Here is a 23502-nt window from a genome sequence, read left to right on the forward strand (position 1 = left end):
CCTGCCCCTGTCTACCGAGAAATGCTCAGCTCAGCAGCAGGGATTGGAGAGCCTCCCTGAGGAGCTCCCTGACACCTCGTCCTCACAGGCTGTCCCCACGTCCTGCACCTGAGAGGCCATCTACTCTGAGCATGCCCCTCAGCAAGGTCACTGGCAGGTAAGGGCCTTCTCCAAGGTCCTTCCAGGCACCGTGAGGCCTTTGATGGACCTCCACTGTCTAAAGTCGAAGGGCCTCACATCCTCCTCAACCCTTCCTCTCGGGATGCTCAGCACACATCTGTTCTGTCTTTCTTTCCTGACCTCACACAACACCTCTCAAAGGCTGCGAAGATCGCTCTGCACACAGAACCCTTAGACAAACACAGAACAGCCCCACCAAGCATGCACCTGCCTCTCCGAACCACCCAGAGTGGACACTTCACGGGGGCTAAGGTGTGCCACCCCATCCCGATGGCCCTGAATCCCTCCCACCATGCAGTTCTGCTCCTCAGAGAGAAGTCTGAGAAGTCGGTGTGTGTCCCCTGCATTTTTGCCACTTCCCATCCAGGGTTGGCTTCCGAAGATGAGCACGGGCCCAGGGCGGCTCATGTGACATGGGTCATGGGAGTAGAGGCTGCCTGGGGTCCTTCCCCTTCCAGCTCCCAATAATGGAAAGTGAGGACAACCTGAGAAGCAGGCAGGAGTCAGGTGCCATTGTGAGAAAACCGCCCATTCAGGAGAAGGAGGTACATGCCACGAGGCACCGAATTGACCTCCACAGGTGTCCTAGGAGGTTTCAGAGTAGCAGACTAGATCATCTTCCTGCTTCTGTGCTACACTGCTTCACCCCCCACCTTTACAAAGGAAGCAGCCTTCATAGGCATTCCACCTGCACCAGCCTCTCTCCACATGTAGTAGTAGTGACTTGAAATAGGAACACACTCTTCATCTCAAAGCCAGGCCTCAGCTTCTGCCGTGAGACACCTGACATGCTGTGCCATGTCTGCAGAGACGTATTTCCACAAAAGGGAAACCAATACAGAACACCTCAGGCCCACGAGTCCTAGCTTGGGTGAAGTCACCTGGTTGCCCATCCCTTGTGGAATCCAAGGCCACAGTTGCCTGACCTGAGAAGTGAGTTCTGGGCGGGATGGAGGGAAACGTTCTGGGCCGTGGCAGCGAGAGTCACATCCTGCCCAGCTCAGAGCAGACCCTTTCCTGAGCATGTGGCCACAGACAACACCCACCAGCACTGAATCGTTTTCTGACTATACCCTCCCATTCCACGCCCCCATTAGCCAGAGTATGCTCCAGTTCCAATCCCTTAGAGAGGTCTGGTGAGGCGAGCTTCAGATGCCTGAGGACCACAAGGCGGGGCTAGGCTTTCCCCATGACCCACCCAGGGCCAGCCACAGGACACTGGCTACACACACGTTCCAAGTGGCTTGTCTCCCTTCTAGAAACCGCCAACCTGCCTGCTGCCATCCTGCCTCCCCAACCAGAGCAAGGCCTCTTGAACCACCTCCAAGCAGCTGTCCTCCCCAGGGCAGCCTCAGGTTTCTACAGGCTCCCCAGCTGAGATGTCCCTGGGGTGCAGTGCTCTCGCCTTCCTCTCCTTCCGTCCAACTCCATGTCCACAGTGAAGGGTCCCAACGGAAACCCAGGGATTTGAGGGAGGCCCTTTCTCTTGGAAAACAGCCCCTGTCTAGAGGCTTACCGCCTTCTGAAGCCATTCCCACAGGCATGGGCCTGGACCACCACGGGCTGGTGGCCTCAACGTGGACAGTCAAGAGCAGGACCCAGCGAGGGACCTGCCCCAACAGATGCTCAGGACGCAAGTAAAGGAGCCCAAGTTTGAATCTCAACAGTAGAATGCGGGCCTCCAGTCATTCTGCAGTGGGGGAGGGGCCGAGGGCAGGTGAGCCTGGGTGGGGGTGGGGTGCCATTCCATGCTGGCCTCTGCAGGGAGGCAAGAACCAGACGTTTCTTCCACCTTATGCAGGGGCCAGACAATTGTCGAGTGCCTCGTCAGGCAATGTATGTGTTGGTTTTCAGAGTCACAGCACCAAGGTTTGTCTTGATGTTCCCTTTCCCTTTGTTATTCATCAACTTGTTTGTTGTCCTTCAACCCCTCAGCTTCCGTCCTGGCTCCAGGCTCCCTTCCCCAGAGGCCAGACTTTCTGAACAAAATTCACCTTTTATCATCTGATAACCACTTGGGTTTTCATGGCCACCTGGAACCCAATGTTTATGGTTTGGCTTCTCTCAGCAGACCCACCATTTGTGATTGGTGTGTGTCCGTCTTTCCTAAGGAAGCCGTCCTTGTGTGCCAACCAGCATCCAGCAGGACCCACCTTCCTCATGTTCCCTTGTGCTGGAAAGGCCCAGCCTATCCAAAAAGCCACTGCACAGCCCACGTGTCCAAGACCAGAGATCAGTCTGTCGTGTCTCCCGTATGATGACATTGCTGGTAAGTCTTGGAGCTTTTCCCTGTTAAATGTTTGAATGTAACATTTTCCACAAATCCTCCCTTCTCAGGGATCACAGTCCACGTGTGCCGAATAGCATATGGAGTGCTGAGTCCTCCTCTCCCCTCTTTCCCCTGTCCACTCAGTCCTCGTTCCCACCAGGGATCAGAGATACCTGTTTCATTCCCATCTTTTCAGAGATCTTTTGGGCAAGCAACTTTGAATGCCATCCGTTTGCCTTTGCAGGTAGTATTCCTTTGTCTCTGGTTGAAATGTACCATGTGCACAGGGAACTCCATCTTGGACTTGTGATGGAAAAGGTTGGGGGATAATGTGAGAAAGTGATTACATATGTATCCTATATAGATATATATGTATCATATATCATATATACATACATCTGTCTGTAGGACAGGGTCCTTTGGCTACGCAGCAGAAGTAGACAAAACATTGTAAATCAACTGCAGTGGAAAACCTAACCTCTTGTAAGATCAAAGAGTTCCTCTTGAGAAAGAGTAAAAAGGAAACGAGAAAATTAAATTGCGTCCCCGTAGACCTGAGTATCTTTCCTTTTGTTGCCTTCCTACTGATATCGTGGCTCCTCTGTTACTGGATGCATTTTTAACATGGGAGTTCCTCCATTCTCTTGAAATTCAATGTACTGAAAGGGCAGAGTGCTCAAAGCCAGGCAAAAACAATAGTAAATGTGCAGCTCCATTTGAGTTTTTCATTTCCCATACACAGTGCCTGCATTTAGCCTGACCTGTGTCCCGTGCACCATTTTGGACATATCTTTACTGCAAGTACTTTCCCTGTGTATCTGAAATTTACCTTTCCCTCGGAATCAGCATGCATCTGGCAAGACTCGCCCATAAGGGTACCATATTAGGCTACAGGGAGTGGGCAGTTCTTGAGGGGAGGAGAACTTGGAGTGGAGACCAAAAGGTGCCTTTTGGTCCAACCCAAAAGAAAATGGCAAAGGGACCCCAAATCTGCAGGCTCTTTGGATGAAATGGCAATGGAAGAGCCAAGAGATACTATTGCGTCTTTGAGCTTTATGTGGTTAAGGACAGAAGTAAGGGAGGAGAAGACAAAATCTTCTCTTTCCTTATGTGAAAGAACCAGATGTGTGTGTGTGGGGGGGTCTCTTGGTTTAATTGCTTTCTCCTTTGGGGGACACACGTGCTGCCTATGGATGTTCCTAGGCTAGGAGTCACATCAGACCTGCACGAGCAGGCCTCTGCCATAGCCAGAGCAATGTGGGATCCAAGCTGCGTCTGGGACCTACAGCACAGCTCAGGGCAACCCCGGATCCTTATTCTACTGAAGGAGGCTGGCATGGAGTGTGCATCCTCACAGATCCTAGGGGGGTTTATGTCTGCTGAGCCATGATGGGAATTGCTGGCTTTTGTAGGTGTGAAAACATCGACTGCCCGTGATGTGGGTGTGCCCTTTGACACAGTGCCAGCTTTTTATCCACCAATGTCCAATCTCCACGTGTCCAAACCCACTCGCATCAACGTCCTCCCCAGCAAGCCCTGCTTAAAAGCTGGTGCATTTCCTGTCTGCATCCCATACCCTTGCTCTTGAGAATCGAGGCTCGTCCTTGCCTATGGTGCTGTCTGCATGGGAATCAACGTAGCATCCCTGACACAGCCAAACGGAAACACACCTGAGGAAACGTTCAGATTGGGAGTTAAGGTCAGCTTATCACGATGCAAGTGATAGGAATGCGTATGTCCGTCTTGTGTGGTGAGAGGCGAGGTCTCGGGAACATCATCAAGGGAGGTGAGGGGTGAAAACCTCCTAGGACTGCAAGCAAATCTCTTGGGAGGCAAGAGTCCCTGTGTGCAGTAGCAGAACTACAATTCCTCCTGCTGTTAGGGTGTTGGGCAAGGAAGGAGAGGTTGAAAGGATTGTTGCAGATTGAGAAAAAGGACTTGTGTGGGTGCTTCCGAAGCTTCTTGCCCCTTGCAAAGGAACATGGACTCCAAAGAGGGTGAGAAGCTGAGGCGAGAGTATCTCCTGCAATGCCATGGTGAGCTTTGTAGGAAGAAACTCTGGATGGGGCACTGCAAAACTGAGCACCATGGGAATAGGGCTCTCTATTGGAGCTTTTACACTGAAGAAACATTTCAAGGGTTTTCAAACAAGACCTTCATATGAGAAGATTGCTGAGGCACCCATTGTACCCAGGCATTCAGGAAGGCCAGGCTTCCTTGTTGCTTCCTCCCCTTCTTCAGCCACTCCTGCAATTTGTTACAAGATTCTCACGCATAGCTCAGATGTAGTATTTGTGGGGGTTTCTTGTTTGGTTGGTTTTGAATTGTTCTTCCCCCAAGACAATGGTTTTGCTACTGTACAGCATGGTGACCCAGGTACACACACATGTACACATTCTAGTCTCTCCCATGAGCATGCTCCATCACAAGTTCCCAGTGCTACACAGCAGGATCTCATTGCTAATCCACACCAAAGCCAATCCTTTGCATCCCTTCACCCCAAGCTCCCAATCCACCCCACTCCCTCCCCAGATGTCGTATTGGCATGAGTCTTCTCAGGGACACTGATACAAAAGTTGCATTGTGGAAACGAGGTGCTCCCAATTCTTCCATCATTTTTGACTGACTTTGGACTTCTGAGGGCCGCATCCATGGCATCGGGAGATTCCCAGGCTAGGGGTCCAATCAGAGCTGTGGCCCCTGGCCTATGCCAGTGCCACAGCAATGCCAGATCCCAGCCGTGATGGCAACCTACACCGCAGCTCACATCAACACCCGATCCTTAACCCACCGGGCGAGGCCAGGGGTGGAACCCGCAACTTCATGGTTCCTAGTCAGATTCGGTTCTGATGCACCATGACACGAACTCCTTCTGTTGTTCATTATCTTATACTACCTCAGAACCCTACATCCCGACATCGGAGAGGCAGAGGTTGTCAAATCAGCGGCACTGTAATTAGGGAAACCAGTCATGGAAGTGGGTGTCTCAACGTCCTTTGGACCATGAGCTCTGATTGTTCCTGCAGAGAGCTTCGGGGCAGGCACTGGCGGCTGAGGAGAAACATCTCTGGAGATGGATCACTAGCATCAGGAGACAGTGAACCTTCCACTCCCACATGGAAATTGAAAGGCACCGAGAGATCCCAGGTTTGTGTCTTGTGGACGTTTCAAGTCTGTGCCCTTGGGAGCTCTGGGTGTCATCAGATAGATGTAAGGGTCTTGAGAGGTATCCTGTGGAGGAAGAAATGCTCTGATGTTGCCATGGACCAGAAAAGGGATCTGAGGGTTCAAGTTTCTTTGGCGAGCATTCCCAAGTCAGGTGGGTATGTTGAATCTGCTGCTACTTCTTTGTGGGTGGATGGCCACCTGAACTTCCATGATGTCGTGCCAGACGTAGGGAGGGAGAGGAATAGTGTTCCCAAAGTACCTGCTGTCTTGTGACTGGCCAAGAGGGTCAAGTTTAGCTCACCAGCATAACCAGGACAACCAGAACCGTACAAAGGAGACACACCTGTGCACCAACCTTTATTGAACAAGCTCCATGTATTAAAGAAAGACATGAAGAACAAACATGCGTGGAGAATCGAGGCATTTGGAAATTCTCTAGGCATGGCGACAGGAGCACCATCTCTGAAGAGAGGTTCCCAGATCTCCAATTGCGTGCTAGAATGGTTCTTTAATGGATCCATCCAATTTGCTAGGGGAAAGACCCTTCTCTTTCTAGACAAGCAAATCCCAACCCAAAGAGTCCACACAGCCTAAGGTACTGTGGCCCAAAGGGCATGAATGTCCTTGGCCCACTTTGAGGATTCTGTGCTTAGGCTGGATCTCTGCAAACTCTTGTATGGGGATCCTATCTAAATGCATGGGTTTCACCGATGCAGTGTGACCGTGGGGGCTCATCTCCCAAGAGATAGGGTTTAAGAAGAGATGGCCACAGAAGCTCCCAGGGAGAAGACAGGAAGACAACCCAGAGAGCTTTCCAGCGAATGCAAATCCTCCATGACATTCCTGTCTTGGAGGGAGCTCCTGGGCCAGCTCTTCTGATGCTTCCTTCCCTCCCTCCTCTTCCCACCTGTCCCCTGCTGACTGAGCTGTTGTGCACAGAGACTCCCATCCTCCAACCGCTCCTAGTGTCTGTTGAGGAGGGTCCGCTTGGGTAGTCAGTAGCGCACGTGGGAGCAAAGAGGGTGGTTTCCCAAGGGGTGGCCTGCCTGAGGGTGGGGCCCGTCATGGTGGCCTTTAGCGTTCATTCCATGACAGCCCTGCTAAGGAATATGGGGACTCTTCAGCCATTGGGTGTGACCGCTCTGTGCTCTTGTGCACGCTGCAGACTCCTTGTGCCCTCCTCCATGTGGGTTCATGCCCGCATGGAGCTCAGGTCCGGAGCAGTGTTTCCACCACAGCTTTTAGCAGCACTGTGGATCAGGCTGCTGGGAGACTTGAGGGACTGTGGGGCCTATGGAGGCAGGGGACTAAAGTGTGTGAGTGATTAAAATGGGTGGCATTCCAGTGTGCCGCCGTTCCAAAGCATAGGAAAGCTCGAAGGAAGAATTTCCAATTTGAAAACCCTCATGGGGTTCACAAGAAGTAGCTCAGGGCACGGGAAAAGGAGTGAAGATGTACCATCCAGGCTGCTAGTTTCACTGGTGTCTTCCTTTTTCACATACCAATGTCGGTCAGCACTTCTGTTCAAAGGGCATGCTTGGGTCTCTGTTGGGGGCAGCCTTGCTGAATGTAGTGCTGACCACCTAGTTGTAGTCGGATGTAAATCGTGATGGATTTGCAAGCCTAGGGGGGATTGGTACAAGGCCACCTGGTTGTCGGGAATCTGGTAATCCGTCAAATGTGAGGGTTGGTTGGGTTTTGTCTATGGATATGTGTGTAAGGGGAGATCATGCCTGTGTTTGGGTGAGCGTTTGTCTTTGGAGGGTGCTGAGATGTAACAGAGGCATAGTCCAGGAGCTGGCGTTTAGGTGTTTGTAAGTTGGTGTTCAGGGGCCTATTTTTCATGGATGTTTTCCGCCATGAAGTTGGGGATTGTGTGTCTCCTGGTGGACTTGGTAGGATTATCTGCCTAGGCCTCAGGGCAATGTTAGGGAAGTCCAGGGGCCGATCTGTGTATTTGTACCTTTGGGGCCTGTAGTGAAACTTCGTGGTTGGGACTTGACCCCAGCCAAAATTGAGAGTGGGACTGGAATCTACCTTGCCCTCAGCTTGGCACCTGAATCCAGGATCCCAGGTTCAGAGAGGATTCGAGCGCACAGACTTCTTCTTTTTGGTGGCATCTGCCCCATGTGGAGTTTCCCCGTCCACGGACGGAGTGCCACAGCAGCAATCGGGACCACTGCAGTGAACACTCAGAATCCTTAGCCTTCCGTGCCACAAAGGAACGCCTCGACCTGCTCAAACCCACTGTCTTTGCACTGTCAGACCCCTCACCAGGTGTCAGGATTTGATGAAGCTCTGGTTCTTCTGCTTCGTGGCAGGAAGAATTTGGCATGAAGCGAAGCCCCAGGTAAAGAGTGAGTTTCGGAGCATAAGACCCTGGGGGGAGATACGCGTAAGCTGGCCAGGGAGCAGAGCAGCCCCAAGAACCAAGAGAGCTACATTTCTAGAATCCAAGGCCCAGTGGGGAGGGGAGAAGACTGCCTTCTTCCTCATTGGAGGGTGGATATCAAGGCTTCCATCTCCAGCTCCTCATTGTGCCCTATATGGATGGTGTGCCCTGGGCTGTCACAGTGCTTGTTCAAATCGGTGTGTATTCCCAGGAGTTTGGTCGTATATCAACTGGGGTAATTCATCTCAGGTTTCCATCTCCTGTCCTCTTTTACCTAGGCGTGTCCCCTCTCCCCTGTGTTTCTGTCTGGGTGAGGTGCAGAAATGCTCCTTGTCCAGGACTCTTCTCTCCTTGACCTCATGCAGCAGGACTCGATCTCCACATCTGTTGTCTTGTGCTTGAAGTCTTGGGGGTTGTGTCTTGAGCGTGTCTGGCACTTCGATGCATCTGGTCTTCCTTCAAGTCGGGTAAGTCATGGCTGGGTTCCTTTTCTTGAGTGATCATCAGCTTTAGACCATTTCGAAGACCCCTTGAAAGCTTGTCTTTAACCCATCCCCCGTGGGCGGTTTCTGCTCTTTAAGGATCCTCCTCTGCCCTTCCCTTTAGGATGATTATTTGTGTGTTCATGGCCTGTCATATGGCTCTTTGCTTTTTTGTGTGTAGCACATGTTCCAGAGCCGTGCATGTGTCTTTTGATGTGTAGAGGGCGAGTCGGCCTATCTTCTGGGACAGGTGAATGCTATATAGGTCGGCGTGCCGTATTGGTATGCTTCTGGATTCTGCATGCTGGAAGAGTGCATGCCCTTGGATGGAGCCTTGGGGAGTGTGGGTTTATGGATATGCGAGAGTGTGTTATATGCGTGTTTGGAGGAAAGGACGTAGGGTGCTAGGTTTGCAATTGTGTCGTGTACTGAGTAATTGCGGGTCTGCTTGGGTCTTTTGGAGAGTTGTGTGTAGAATGCGTTTGAGTGTGTATTCCAGGGGCATGGGCATTTGGAGGCATATTCGCTGGGGCTATGCCCTTGTAGTTTTCAGGAGGGACATGTTAGGCTTATATATGTGGGGACGTGGGGAAGTGTGTGTCTGCTGGAGAGATGAGGTTCTGTGTTTCTACAGGGGCGTGGGAGACGTGCATTTCTTGGTGTGAGAAATATGTGCTGTGGTTATGTGTTACGAGTTTGCAGATGGATGAGCTGGGTCCTAGGATCATTGGATATGTGGAAGTCATTTCCTATGTGGTTTGCTGGCGATAGGTCCATGTGTCCTACGTGTGTATACTCGTTTGTGTGTCTATCACCAGGTGCATGAATGACCAGGTTGTGTTCCTATGGTATGGAGGTGTTGGGAGTGTGCCACGTTGCTTCTTGGCAGAATGCCGAGGTGTTTCTACAGGTCCTAGGTACGAAGAGATGGTGTGTCCACATTGAGGGTGAGGGCTGAAATACATATGCAGTTGACACCCACACAGGTGCAGTGTCCTGGCAGGGCGGTTGTCTTCTGGAGAGGTGGCACCATGTGTAGTGTTTGGGGCATCTGTATGTTCAAGGGTTGGGAATATTTGTCTGTGTGTGTCCATAGGTGTTTGAGACGTGTACATGTGTATTAGTACGTGTAGGCGGATTGTGGCTGTGTGTGTATTTGAGGTCCTGGGGCTTCTGTAGTATGTATTTGGAGGGATGTCAGAGGTAGGTGTGTGTGTTTGGAAACAAAGAAATCTCATAGGCGATGTGTGTGTGTTCTGGAATCCTGGCCTAGAAGTCCTGTAGGGCTGTGGCCTTGCCATGGGCTGTGCGTGAGACGACTGTGTAGGAGCTGGTGGTAGTGAGCCTGTATACGAGGTAGTCATTGTGTACCACTGGTCGGTGTTTGTGTTCAGGCCCCTGTTGGGTATGTGCATGTGAAGACCTCAGGTGGTATAGTTTTGTTTGTGGGGAAGTGGGTGGAGTGGGGGGTTGGCCTTTTCTTGTCTTTTCAGGGCAGACCCATGGCATTTGGAAATGCCCTGGCTATGGTGGAATTGGCGCTGCAGCTGCAGCTGCCAGCCACGGCCACAGCAAGGCCAGATCCGAGCTGCATCTGGGACCTGCTCCATATCTGAAGGCAATCCTGGATCCAGGGATTGCACCTGCCTTCTCTCCTATACGGGTCAGGTTCATTCCAATGTAGCCCCGACGGGAATGCCTGCTGGAAGTTTTTTCCTCACAACGTCATTTTCAGTTCTTGGCATCAGCCCAGTCATCTTTTCTAGGTCATCGGAGTTTAGTCTTGGCAGATTGTACTTTGCTAGGAAGGTGTCCATTTCGTCTAGGAAGTCTGTTTTCTTGGCATAGAGTTGCTTTTAGTAGTCTCTTCTGATCCTCTGTATTCTGGGATGTCCATTGGAAGCTGGCGTGCATTTTGATGGTTATTGATTTGAGTCCACTCTTTTTTCCCTGATGAGTCTGGCTAAGGGTTTATCCATATGGTGGATGTATTCAAAGAAGCAGTTGTAGCTGCATTGATCTTTCCGATGGTTTTCTTCGCTGCTCTTTCCTTTCTGCTCTGATCATTAGGATGTCTTTCCTTGTGTTTGTCTTTCTCTGGTTGCTTTGGGCGTAAGGCCAGGTTGTTTGTTGGTGGTTTTCCTTGTTGGCTGAGGTAGGCTTGTATTGCTGGAAAGGTCCCTCTTCGATCTGCCTTTGCTGCATCCCATAGGCTTTGGATTGTTATGTCTTTGGTGTCACTTGCTTCTTGGGATCTTCAGATTTCCTCTTTGGTTTCTCCAGCACTCCCTTGGTTGTTGAGTAGCATGTTGTCGAGTTTCCGTGCGTTGGTGTTTGTTGCCATTGTTTTCTTGGTGGTTGATTTCGAGCCTCATAGCGTTGGGTTCATACAAGCTGTGGGATAGGATTTCAATTTCCTTCCATGTACAGTGGCTTGCTTGGTGACGCAGCATGTGATCTGTCCTAGGGAATGTCGGTGTGCCCTTGAGAGGAGTGTGTATCCTGCTTCATTGGGATGGAAAGCGCTCTACATATGGAGGAAGTGCCCTGTGGTCCAATGCATTATTGAAGGCCTGGGTTCCCTTGTTGATTTTATGTCTGGAGGACCCGTGCGTTGATGGGAGTCGGGTGTGAAGGCCCCCTGCTCTGACTGTGTTAGTGTCCATTTCTCCTTTTACGGTTGTAGCAGTTGCCTTCTACATTGCGGGGATCCTGTATTGGGTGCATATAGGTTTCCAATTCCCATCTCCTCTCCTTGGATTGATCCTTGACCGTTACGTAATGACCTTCTTTGTGTCTTATTAATATGCTTTATTTGAAGGTCTCTTTTGTCTGATGGGGGTGTTTCTACTCCGTCTCTCTTTTAATTCCCACGCACGAGGAATATTTTCTTGCATCCTCTCACTTTCAATTTGTATATGTCCCTCAAACTGAAGGGGGTCTCTTGAAGACAGCAGGTCTACCTATCTGTCTATCCCTCTACCTATCTGGATCGAGATCGAGATGGAGATCGAGATGGAGAACGAGACGGAGCTCTCGATCTAGACCCAGAGAGAAGGAGATGCGTCTTCTTTTTGTATGCATGCAGCCAGTCGATGTCTTTCGGTTGGGGCATTTTGTGCATTTCCATTGAAGGTGCTTCTTGATCTGTATGTTCTTATGGCCATGTTATTAGCTGTGTCAGATTGGGTTTTGTTGGTCTTTTCCCGTCCTCCCTTGTTCTCTGCTCTTGTGGTTTGATGACTGCCTCTAGTGGGGTGTTTGTTGGGTGTTTTTTGATTGTTATTTCCCCGAGACAATTTTTTCCACTGTCCAGCATTGTGACCCAGTTCCCCATACATGTATAATTCGTCTTTGTGCCATTATCATGCTCCATCATAAGTGATTCGACCTCGTTCTCAGTGCTACACAGCAGGATCTCCTTGCTAATCCCTTCCAAAAGCAGTCGTTTGCATCCAATAACCCCAAGCTCCCCATCCATCCCACTCCCTCCCCTCGCTCTAGGCAACCACAAGTCTATTCTCCAAGTGCATGAGTTCCTTTAGGTGGAAAGGTTCCTTTGGGCTGTATATGAGACTCCTCATATGAGTGATGTCGTATGGTAGTCGTCCTTCTCTTTCGGACTTCCTTCACTCAGGATGAGAGGGTCTCGTTCCATCCATGTTGCTGCAGATGGCATTAGGGTGCTCTGTTTTATGGCGCAGGAGTATTCCATTGTGTGTATATACCGCGTCCTCTTTGGCTCTTAATTGTTATTTCCCCGATACAATCTTGTTTTCTACTGTACAACGTGGTGACCCAGTTACACATACCTGTAGGCATTCTATGTTCTCACATTATCATGCTCCGTCAAACGTGACTAGACATTGTACCCAGCGCTACACAGCAGGATCTCATTGCTAATCCATTCCCAAGGCAATAGTGGGCAGGCATTAACCCCAAGCTCCCCATCCACCCCACTCCCTCCCCCTCCCCTCCCCCTTGGCCACCACAAGTCTATTCTGCAAGTCCATGAGTTGCTTTTCTGTGGAAAGGTTCATTTGTGCCGTATATTAGATTCCAGATATAAGTGTGTGGTATCCTCTTCTGGAATGGATCCCTTAACCGTGAACTAGTGTCCTTCTTTGCCTTTCTCGATGGCCTTCGTTTTAAAGGCGATTTTGTTGGATATGAGCAGCGCTACTCCTGATCTCCTGTCTTGTCCATTGGCATGAAATATCTTTTCACATCCCCTCCCTTTCAATCTATACGTGTCCTTTGCCCTCGGGTGAGCTTGTCTAGGCAGCAGATTGAAGGTTTTTGCTTTGGTACCCAATCTGGCACTCTGTGTCTTTTGATGGCAGCATTCGGTCCCGGAACAATTCAGGTGGTCATTGATAGATGTTTCTTGATTGCCATTTGAAGCCTTGTTTTCCCGTTGAGTCTATGTTTCTCTTTTCTTCTTTCTTTTCCTTTGGGTGGATGGGTTCCGTTGATTCTCTGCTGGAGTCCTTTCCTTTTCCGATTTTTGAATGTAGTGTTGGCTTTTGGTTTGGGGTTGCCCTGTTTTGTTATTATGTTAACCCCTTCGTTTGTCTGCTCACTTTAGCCTGACCGTTACATAGGACCAAACGCGTCATTGAAACAAGACAAAGGATCTACATTTTCTTCCATTCCTCGCCCTCATTGTATGATTTGATGTAGTTTATTTCATTTTATGTTTTTGACATCTTCATGGTTAGATCTGTATGCTGGCTTCTCTAAGTCACTGCTTTCCAATGGTTTTTTTCTTTTTTCTTTTTTTGAATTGGAGAAGCCTTAGAGTATTTCTTTCAGAATGGGTTTTGTATTGCAGTACTCTTTCAGTGTTGGTTTGTTGGAGAAATTCTTGATTTCCCCTTCGATTTGAAATGATAGTCTTGCTGGATAGGGTATTTGGAGGAGGCAGATTATTTGTTCTTTCTTTCAGTGCTTTCAATGGGTCTCGCCACCCCCTTCTGGCCTGGAGTGTTTCTGTAGAGAAAACTGCTGATAACCTTATTGGGGTTCCCTCATCATGAATGCCTTGCTTTTCTCTTGCTGCCTTTGGCCTCCTCCCTTTCTGTTTACCTTTGGCCATATTGATCAGAATAGGTCTTGCTGCGTGCCTGTTTGGGTTCAACTTGTTTGGGGCTCTCTGTCCTTCCCGTATCTTGCTATCACTCTCCTGTAGTTGTTGCTTTAAAACCTCGATTGCAGGACTCCCTGTTGTGGTGCCCTGGAAACTGGCAATGGCCCCTGCCCCTCTCCCCCAGCCACAAGGACCAGACCCTCCCTTTGGCTGATGACATGAGGAGATTTCCCACCAGATGGCCCGGCCCTGAGCGCACTAACTCTAGGAAGTCCCAGCCACTCTGTTTCTAAGCCCCACTGACCCCCTGAGCAAGACCGGCTGCCTCCAACAGGCCTGGGTATGGGCATCTTCTGAAAAGGCTCAACCAAGACCTTGAGAGAACACCAGATGTCTAAAGGAATGAGAAAGGAAGAGGGTCCCGGTTAGGGGTGTGCTGGTGCAGCCCAGGGCCTTGCCAGAGCTGAGGTCTGCAGGGGCTTGAGCTGGCCAGGCTCCACTCCCACACCAGCTCTCTTGGGCCCTGTTGGTACATATGTCCCTTCTCGGCCTTGGACAGTGCCTTCTTCTGGACCTCCAGGGGTTCTCCAGGCACAGAGGCCCATCTGCTGATAGATTGAAACCTGTGATTGTCCTGAGGGTCAGTCAGGAGCTTCCTCCATCAGGACGCCCGTGCCTGCCTGCATGGCTTACACAGGCTCATCAGCCATGGGATGCCAGGTTTGGAACTTCCCAGAAGTACAACTGAGTGACCGTGCATGGCAGAGACTCCTCTGACCTAGCTCTGTTGCTTGCAGCCTAAGTCCCCTGTCCTCCGGAGGGTGGTCCCAGGGGGTGCCCTCATCTGTGACCTCCCTTTTTCAGGGTGTCTCGTGGGGATGGCCCGCTGGGGCTTAGACGGCTGACACGCCCCCTACCCCAGCATCTTCACCAATATCACCTGCTTCTCCCATGGGACCGATGAGATCCAGAAGCACATGCCTCTCCCTGAGCCCACGGTCCCTCCTCCTCACACCCAGGTCCATCGCAGTCTCTGCAGGCTGCTGGCTCTCCTGGGCCTGGCACAGGCTTTGTGCCCCCAGAGACTGGCCCCTGCTGCTGTTCATGCTCGAGGTCCTGCAGCAGGCCTGGTGCAGACCCCCCGAGCTCCTGTGCTCCTGTCTCTGCCTCAGACTCCAGTCTCCATTTGGCAAACAGCCACCCTCCCCCACCAGCTCCATCAGCTTTCCAGGGCCCCATCTTGGCCTTCCTGTGCAACAGTGGCCACCCCACAAACCAAGCCTGCAATCTCCAATAACCAAAGGAAAGTCTCCTCCTGCTGCTGCCTTGGGGCCCTACGGCCCCTCCTGTCATCCGTCCTTCTTCTTCTGTTGGGGTCCTCCATCTGACTCCCTGGACAAGGGGAGAGGACATGAGAGGGAGAGTGTCCCAGGAGGAAGGTAGGAGTGGGGATGCTGGTGGAGCCCAGCTGGGGACAGAGAGGGTGTCTTCCCTTGAGACTCCTTCCTGCCCTGGGAGTGCCCAGGCCTTCGGAGGGAATCGGTCAGCTCCAGCTGCCCTCACCAATCCCATGGACAATGGGGCTTAAATAACAAGAATGTATCAACTCACCGTTTTGGAGCCCAGCCTTCTGAGATCCGGTATAAACAAGCTGGGTTGGCCCTGAGGCCTCTCTCCTTGGATTCCAGATGCCCATCTCCGGCCTGCGCCCTCACATCAGCTCCCTCTGTGGGACTCAGGGTCTAAATTTGCCCTTTCTATAGGGGCACCCATCCTATTGTATTCGGGGCCACCTTAGTGACCTGATTTCAGCTCTTTCTGTACAAACTCTGCTGCAGGGCTTGCTGTGGTGTTGCCCTGGAACTGAACCCGAGAAGGAACCATGAGTGTTCAGGTTCGATCCCTGGCCTCGCTCAGGAAGGGAAGGATCCAATGTGGCCATGAGCTGTGGTGTAGGTCTCAGACCCGGCTTGGATGTGGCATTGCTGTGGCTGTGGTGTAGGCCGGCTGCCAAAGCTCTGATCGATCGATGGATCGTTCGGATGCCAAGCCTGGGAACTTCCATATGCCGCCCCAGCAGCCCCATCCAAACAAACAAACGTAGGCAATGGAAAGACAAAGAAAAGACTGCTCCACCTAAGGTCATGTTCGGAGGTCCTGGGGGAGAAGCCTTCCACATATGAACTTCGGGTAATAGAGTTGTAGCCCCTTTTGGCAGGTGTCTCCAGTGCCAGGGATGAAGGGTCTTTTGTAAAGTAAAGGAACATCAGTCCTGGGGTTGGGATGAAGGAGGATCGACTCCCCAAAGTGAGGGAGGGACGTTTCCAGAGTGCAGGGCACTCGAGCCGGATCAGAGCCCATGACCCAAGGCCATGAGGCAGGGGTTCCAGCCCGTGGCATATAAGGCTCTTGAAGGAACGGAGTCTAGGCGACTGAGAGGGAAGCTGAGAGAGGAGCTCCAGCGCCAGGCTGTGAGATGAGGTCCAGGCCTCACAGCACTCTGCTCCTACATTGGATTCCCAGCACCCTCTTTCAGCACGCCCATGGCCCGCTCTCCATAGCCTGAAGGGGAACAACTCACTGCCCACCTTTCTGGCCCCCACCCCCACATGAACACCTGCCTTCGGTCCAAGGGCCCCAGCCAGCCTGGCCCAAGGGGTCCACACCTCCAGCACTTGGAGCCTGATGTCTCCTTTTCGGCTTAGCTGGCTCAGGCCAACCCGAGGGAGTTCCTGGAAGCAGTGTTGTTGCAATCCTTCCTGCCCTCTGCCTGACCCAGTGTTCTCATGTAGCCAGCAGGATCCCGGGAAGCCTCACAGTGGACCCAGCCTTCAGGACTCACAGTGCTGTGGTGGGTGACCCATCTCTTCCTAACGTTTGCCCATTTTCTGGTGGAATAGGTCCCGCTGTTATGGTCGTGTCTTGGCAGTGCCTTATTCCCTCGAGACACCAGACTTGGGTCAGATGTGTGGTTGGCAGGTAGTTTCTCCAAACCTGTAGCTTCTTTTCACCTAGGAAAATGTTTCCATTTGATGAGGTCCGTTTTCTGTCTGGGGTAGGGTTTTGGCTGTCATGGGGAAGAACGCTTATCTTTTCATTGTTGCTGATGTTGTTGTTGCCTATTCCAGCGGTATTGATGTAGTTATCTTCCGTTTGATTGAAAGGACAGTGAGGTACCATGTTGTGCTATTTCCTGCTGTGTCGCAAAGTGATTCGGTCATACATACACACACACCCCTTCTCCCTCAGATTCTATGCCCATATCGACTATCACTAACTGTGGCTAGAGTTCCCTGGGCTCTACCACAGGTTCCTGTTGGCCGGTCATTCCATGTACTCCGTGTGCAGAAGCCAGTCCCAAACCCCCAGTCCCTCCTGCCCTGGACTTGGCTCCTTTGGACCCATCCGGTTTTCCAAGGCTGGGAGTCTGTTTCTGTTCCGTGCACACGTTCATTTGTGTCCTCTCTTTCGGTTCCACTTAGAAGTGGTATCATACGATGTTTGTCTTTCCCTGTCCACCTTCACTTAGGATGATAATTTCCAGGTCCATCCTTGCTGCTGCAGCGTTCATGATTCCATTCTCTTGTATGATTGTGTGATGTCCCCCCGTACATATGAACCTCATCCTCTTTATCCATGCCTCGGCCGATGGACATTTAGCTTGCTCCCTTGTCTTGGCTATTGGAAATGGTGCTTCAGTGGACATTGGGGTGCATGTATGTTTTGAAGGGCCTTTCTTTCCTTTTGATGAAGTCCAACTTTCTGTTCTTTCCTTCCCTTTTGGGATAATGTTTTTCTTGTCATGTGGAAGACCCCTTTGCCAAGCCCGAGGACCCAGAGGTTTGCTCCAATTGTTTTTTCTTAGGTGTGGTAAACGTTGCATCGTTTGTATTTATACACATTTTACATTTGCACTGAATGTTCCATGATGAGTTCATTTTCGTATGGGATAAAAACCCTATCCCTATTCCATTCTACTGCCCTTGAGCTTCCGTATTAGAACATCCCAGGTTGGTGTATTGCTATGGATCTATTTCTGCATTCTCTCTCTGTACACTGAACTCTGTCTGCCTCTATCCCTCCAGCAATGCCAAGCTGCCCTCCATAGAGCGTTCTCATAAGCCGAATAACCTCCCACTTTAATGTGCTTTCTCGAAATTATGTTTGATGTTCTGGCTCCTTTATCTTTTCTTTATACATTTTAGAATAGGTTTGTCCATGTTGACAAAAAAAAAAAACTTCTGTTGGATTTTGACCATTTTCTCTGTTGTGTCTTCCCATCCATGGGTATAATACATGTCCGCATTGTTGTAGGTCTTGTTTCGTTTTATCATACAGATCCTCTATCCCAAATATGTATCCCTGGATTTTCCATTGTGATGGATAATGATGGTGGTAATGTAAGAGACCGAATATATATCCTTCTTAGTGGGTTACTTTACACCAGAATACAGCAAAGCATTTTAAATCAAGTATGATGGAAACAATTAAGTGTTAACAATTGAAATTTGAATGAGCACTGTAAACCACATGTAGTGGAAAAAAATAAAAGTCATTCTGTAAATAACAACATAGTTTATCTTTTAAAATTAAAAAGAAAATTAAAATATAATCTGATATATTTGAGTATATTTAAAGTTGTCTTCATCCTTATATCCTGGCTCCTTTATTTCTGGCCTAATTTTTATAACCAGAAATTCTACAGTTATTGAAATTCAACGTACTGAAAGATCAGGTTGGTCATAGGCAGGCAATAATAATAGTACATGTCCAGCTAAATTTGAATTTTTCATTTCACATAAATAGTGCATTAATTTAGCCTTAACTATACCCTGTGCAACATTTCAGACATATCTTTACTGCAAGTACTTTCCGTATTTATCTGAAATTTACCTTTCCCTCAGAATGGGCATTTATCTGGAACACTAGCCATAAAGGGTAACACATTAGACTATTAGTTGTGGGCAATTCTTGAGAGGATGAGAACTTGGAGTAGAGACTGACATGTACCTTTTGGTCCAACACTAAATAAATTGTCAAAGGGATCCAAAATCTGCAGGCTCTTTGGATGAAATGGAAATGGAAGAGCCAGGATATACTACCGAGTGTTTGTGCTTAGTGGGGTTAAGGACAGAAGTAAGGGGCAAGGAGACAAATCTTCTCTTTCCATATGTTAAAGAAGTAAATATCCTAGAGATCTGTGGTGGGGGGAGTCCCTTCTTTTTATTTATTTTTCTCTTTAGGGCCAGACCTTCAGCATATGGAAGTTCCAGAATAGGAGTCAAATCAGACCTTCAGCTGCAGGCCTACACACAGCCACAGCAATGTGGGATGTAAGCTGTGTCTGTGACCTACAGCATAGCTCAAGCAACACCAGATCCTTATTCTACTGAGGGAGGCCAGGGATCCTACCCACATCCTCGTGGATACTTGTCAGGTTCATTTCTGCTGAGCCACAATGGAACTCCTCGTATTTCTAGGATTAAAAAAAATCAACTCCCTTGGCACAGTGCCAGTATTTTACCCACCAATGTCCCTCTCCTTTTGGACAAAGCCAATCCCATCTAAGTCCTGGCCTGCAAGCCCTGCTTATAAGCTGGTGAATTTCCTGTCTGCATCCCATAGCCTTCCACTTTAGAATCTAAGCTCATCATTACCTATGGTCCTGACTGCATGGGAATCATGGTAGCCTCCCTTAGAAAACAAAACAGAGACACAAATAAGAAAAAGTTCTCTGAGCCTTATTATCGTGTTGGGAATTAATGTCAGCTTATCACTATCCAAATGATATGAATGAGTATTCATGTTTTGTGTGGTGAGAAGAGAGGACTCTTAGGAAACTCATCAAGGGAGATGAGGGGTGAAACCTAATAGGACTGCAACCAAATCTCTTGGGAGGCCAAATTCATTCTCTGCTGTAGCCCCACTACAACTCCTACTGATGTTAGGGCGTTGGGGAAGGAAAGAGAGAGGTTTAAAGGACTGTTCCACAATGAGAAAAAGACTTGTGTGGATGCTTCAGAAGCTTCTTGCCCCTTGCAAAGGAAGATGGACTCAGAAGAGGGTGAAAAGCTGAGGTGAGAGGATTTCCAGCAATATAATGGTGAGATTTGTATCAAGAAACTCTTGATGGGGGGTTAAAAAAATAACCTGGAACTACTTCTCTGTATTTGAGCTTTTATAATGAGAAATTTAGATGTTTTTCAACCAATACCTTCATATGAGAGGATTGGTGAGGCAAGCATTCTACACAGGCTCTCAAGAAGGGCAGGCTCCTTGTTGTTTCCTCCCCTTGTTCAGCCATTCAATCAATCACTTACAAGATCCTCACTCATAGCTCTGATATAGTATTTGATGAGTCTTCCCAGGGACAATGATAGCATAAAATGCATGGTGGAAAAGTGACATCCCCAATTCTACAATCAATTTTTTAAACATCAAAATTCTATATCCTAGAGGCAGAGATAATCAAATTAGCTGACATATAATTAGGGAAAACCAGTCATGGAAGTGAGTATTTCAATGTCCTTTGGACCCTGATCTCTGATTATTCCTGCCAGGAGCTTCAGGGCAGGCAGTGGCAACTGAGGAGAAACATCTCTGGAAATGGATCACTAGCATCAGGAGACAGTGAATCTTCCACTTCTGCATGGACATTAAGGACACAGAGAAATACCAGGTTTGTGTCTTGTGGACGTTTCAAGTCTGTGCCCTTGGGGGCTTTTCATGTTGTTAGATGTAAGGGTCTTGAGAGGTATCCTGTGGAGTAAGAAATGCTCTGATGTTGCAACTGACCATAAAAGGGATCTGAGGGTTCAGGTTTCTTTAGCACACATTACAATGTCAGGTCAGTACAGTGAATCTGCTCCTACTTATTTGTATGTTGATTGCCAGCTGAAATTCTGTGATGTAGTCAAAAAAGTAGGGAGGGAGAGTAAAATTGTTCCCAAAGTACCTGCTGTTTTGTAATTGGCCAAGAGGGTCAAGTTTAGTTCACCAGCATAGCCAGAATAACCAAAACCTTACAAAAGAAACACCTGTGAATCCACCTTTATTAAAAAACCTCCAGGCATTAACTAACTACCCTGAGAAAAAAAAACATTCAAGGAGAACAAATGCATTTGGAAAAACTCTAGGCATGGAAACAGGAGAAATTTCGTTCAGAGTGTTTTCCAGGTCTAAAATTCATTGCTAGACATTCTTTTTAATGGACCCCTCAGGCTTGATAGGGAAAAGAACCTTCTATTTCTAGGGAAAACAACAACAACAACAACAACACAGTAAGGAAACCTAAGGAACTGCAGCCCAAAGGGCTTGAATGTACTTGGCCCAATTTGAGGATACCGTGCTTAGGCTGGAGCTCTCCAAACTCTTCCATGGGGATCATATCTAAATGCATGAGTTTCATGTTTGCAATTTTAACATGGGGGCTCATCTCTCAAGAGACAGTTTTATTTTATTTTTTTGTTTGTTTTTGTTTTTTGTTTTAATGATACAAATGAATTGATTTACAAACCAGATAAAGACTCACTGGTATAGAAAACAAACTTATGGAAACCAAAGGGGATAGTGGGGGAGAGATAAATCTGGAGTTTGGGAATAACATATACACACACGTATAAAATAGGTAAACAACAAAGACCTATTGTGTAGCACAGGGAGCTATATACTCAACATCTTATAATGGAAAAGAATCTGTTTTCTTTTTTTTTCTGTGTTGCAATCTTTTTTTCCATTTTTTTATTACTCAAATGAATTTATCACATCTGTAGTTGTATAATGATCATAACACTCTGATTTCACTGGATTTCCATCCCACAGCCCAGGCACATCCCCCCACCCCCCAAACTGTCTCCTCTGGAGACTGTAAGTTTTTCAATGTCTGTGAGTCAGCATCTGTTCTGCAAAGAAGTTCAGTCTGTCCTTTTTTCAGATTCCACATGTCAGTGAAAGCATTGGATGTTGGTGTCTCATTGTATGGCTGACTTCACTTCGCATGATAGTTTCTAGGTCCATCCATGTTGCTAAAAATGCTGGTATTTCATTCCTTTTAATGGCTGAGTAATATTCCATTGTGTATATGTACCACTTCTTCTTGATCCACTCCTCTGTTGATGGACATTTAGGTTGTTTCCATGTCTTGGCTATTGTAAATAGTGCTGCAATGAACATTGGAGTACATGTGTCTTTGCGAGTCTGGTTTTCTCTGGATAGATGCCCTGGAGTGGGATTGCTGGATCAAATGGGAGTTGTATTTTTCATTTTCTGAGGAATCTCCATACTGCTTTCCACAGTGGTTGCACCAATTGACAATCCCACCAACAGTGTACTAGTATTCCTTTTTCTCCATACCCTCTCGAGCACTTATTGTTTGTAGACTTTTGGATGATGGCCATTCTGGCTGGTGTAAGGTGGTACCTCAGAGTGGTTTTGATTTGCATCGCTCTAATAATGAGTGACATTGAACATCTTCTCATGTGTTTCTTGGCCATATGTATGTCTTCTTTGGAGAACTGTCTGTTTAGATCTTCTGCCCATTTTTTGATAAGCTTGTTTGTTTCTTTGGTATGGATCTGCAGACGTTGTTTATAAATGTTGGAGATTAATCCCTTGTCAGTTGATTCACAAAGATTTTCTCCCATTCTGTGGGTTGTCTTTTTGTGTTGTTTAGGGTTTCCTTTGCTGTGCAGAAACTTTTCAGTTTGATTAGATCCCATTTGTTTATTTTTCTTTTTATTGTCAATACTCCGATAGGTGGATCTGAGAAGATGTTGCTGTCGTTTATGTCAGAGAGTGTTTGGCCTATGTTTTCCTCTAGGAGTTTGATAGTGTCTGGTCTTCTATCTAGGTCTTGAATCCATTGGGAGTTTATTTTTGTGTATGGTGTTAGGGAGTGTTCTAATCTCATTCTTTTCCATGTGGCTGTCCAGTTTTCCCAGCACCACTTATTGAACAAGCTGTCCTTTCTCCTTTGTCTATTCTTGCCTCCTTTGTCATAGATGAGTTGTCTGTAGGTGCTTGGGTTGAATTCTGGGCTTTCTATCCTGTTCCACTGATCTATATTTCTGTCCTTGTACCAGTACCATGCAGTTTTGACGACTTTTGCCTTGTAGTATAGTCTGAAGTCCAGGAGCCTGATTCTTCCAGCTCCATTTTTCTTTTGCAGGATGTCGTTGGCTATTCTGGGTCTTTTGTGCTTCCAAACAAACTTTAAAATATTTTGTTTGAGTTCTGTGAAGAATGTCCTTGGTAATTTGAAAGGGATTGCATTGAATCTGTAGATTGCCTTGGGTAGTATAGTCATTTGGATAATATTAACTCTTCCAATCCACAAGCATGGTATATCTTTCCATTTATTTGTGTCATTTTGAATTCTTTCATCAGTGTCTTATAATTTTCAGAGTACAGGTCTTTTGTCTCTTTAGGTAGGTTTACTCCTAAGTATTTTATTCTTTTGGATTCAATGGTAAACGGGATTGCTTGCCTAGTTTTTCTTTCTGCTCTTTCATTGTTTGTGTGTAGAAATGCCATCAATTTCTGTGTATTGATATTGTATCCTGCGACTTTGCCAAATTCATGGATGAGCTCTAACAGTTTTCTGGTAGAGTCTTCAGGATTCTCTAGGTATAGTATCATGTCATCTGCAAACAGTGATAGTTTTACTTCTTCCTTTCCAATTTGTATCCCTTTTATTTCTTTTACTTCTCTGATTGCTGTGGCTAGGATTTCTAGAACTATGTTGAAGGATAGTGGTGAGAGCGGACATCCTTGTCTTGCTCCTGATCTCAGCGGGAATTCTTTCAGCTTTTCACCATTGAGAATGATGTTCGCTGTGGGTTTGTCGTATATGGCCTTTATCATGTTGAGGTAGTTCCCGTTATGCCCACTTTCTGAAGGGATTTTATCAGAAATGGGAGTTGGA

The 23502-nt window shown here is 48.0% G+C and overlaps 1 protein-coding gene across 7 annotated transcripts; it reads left to right on the plus strand.

The window, feature by feature from the left end:
• The first annotated feature begins 2 nt into the window (after nucleotides 1-2).
• On the plus strand, nucleotides 3-20833 carry LOC102160746 (translation initiation factor IF-2-like). Of its 7 annotated transcripts, XM_021082418.1 has the most exons (6): nucleotides 3-157; nucleotides 1440-1817; nucleotides 2292-2449; nucleotides 3862-4148; nucleotides 5476-5596; nucleotides 20141-20833. In XM_021082418.1, the coding sequence occupies exons 1-4, from the start codon at nucleotides 132-134 to the stop codon at nucleotides 4035-4037; spliced, it is 738 nt and encodes a 245-aa protein (XP_020938077.1). In that variant the 5' UTR covers nucleotides 3-131; the 3' UTR covers nucleotides 4038-4148; nucleotides 5476-5596; nucleotides 20141-20833. The 7 variants fall into 7 exon arrangements, 2 of the variants coding, with proteins under 2 accessions (XP_020938077.1, XP_020938078.1); XR_002341318.1 differs by lacking the exon at nucleotides 3862-4148 and adding an exon at nucleotides 1982-2049 and having other exon boundaries at nucleotides 3-1897; nucleotides 2249-2449; XR_002341319.1 differs by lacking the exon at nucleotides 3862-4148 and adding an exon at nucleotides 1982-2049 and having other exon boundaries at nucleotides 3-1897.
• Nucleotides 20834-23502: the final 2669 nt, after the last annotated feature.

The sequence above is a fragment of the Sus scrofa genome, unplaced genomic scaffold (genome assembly GCF_000003025.6).
Source record: "Sus scrofa isolate TJ Tabasco breed Duroc unplaced genomic scaffold, Sscrofa11.1 Contig8, whole genome shotgun sequence".
Classification (NCBI taxonomy): domain Eukaryota; kingdom Metazoa; phylum Chordata; class Mammalia; order Artiodactyla; family Suidae; genus Sus; species Sus scrofa.

What these genes read in the sequence shown, in the direction of transcription:
- LOC102160746 (XM_021082418.1), top strand. Translation starts at nt 132, where the DNA reads ATGCCCCTCAGCAAGGTCACTGGCAG. An exon ending in CTCAGCAAGGTCACTGGCAG is followed by an intron (nt 158 to 1,439) that starts GTAAGGGCCTTC and finishes TCTCCCTTCTAG; the next exon opens with AAACCGCCAACCTGCCTGCT. An exon ending in AACAGATGCTCAGGACGCAA is followed by an intron (nt 1,818 to 2,291) that starts GTAAAGGAGCCC and finishes GTCTTTCCTAAG; the next exon opens with GAAGCCGTCCTTGTGTGCCA.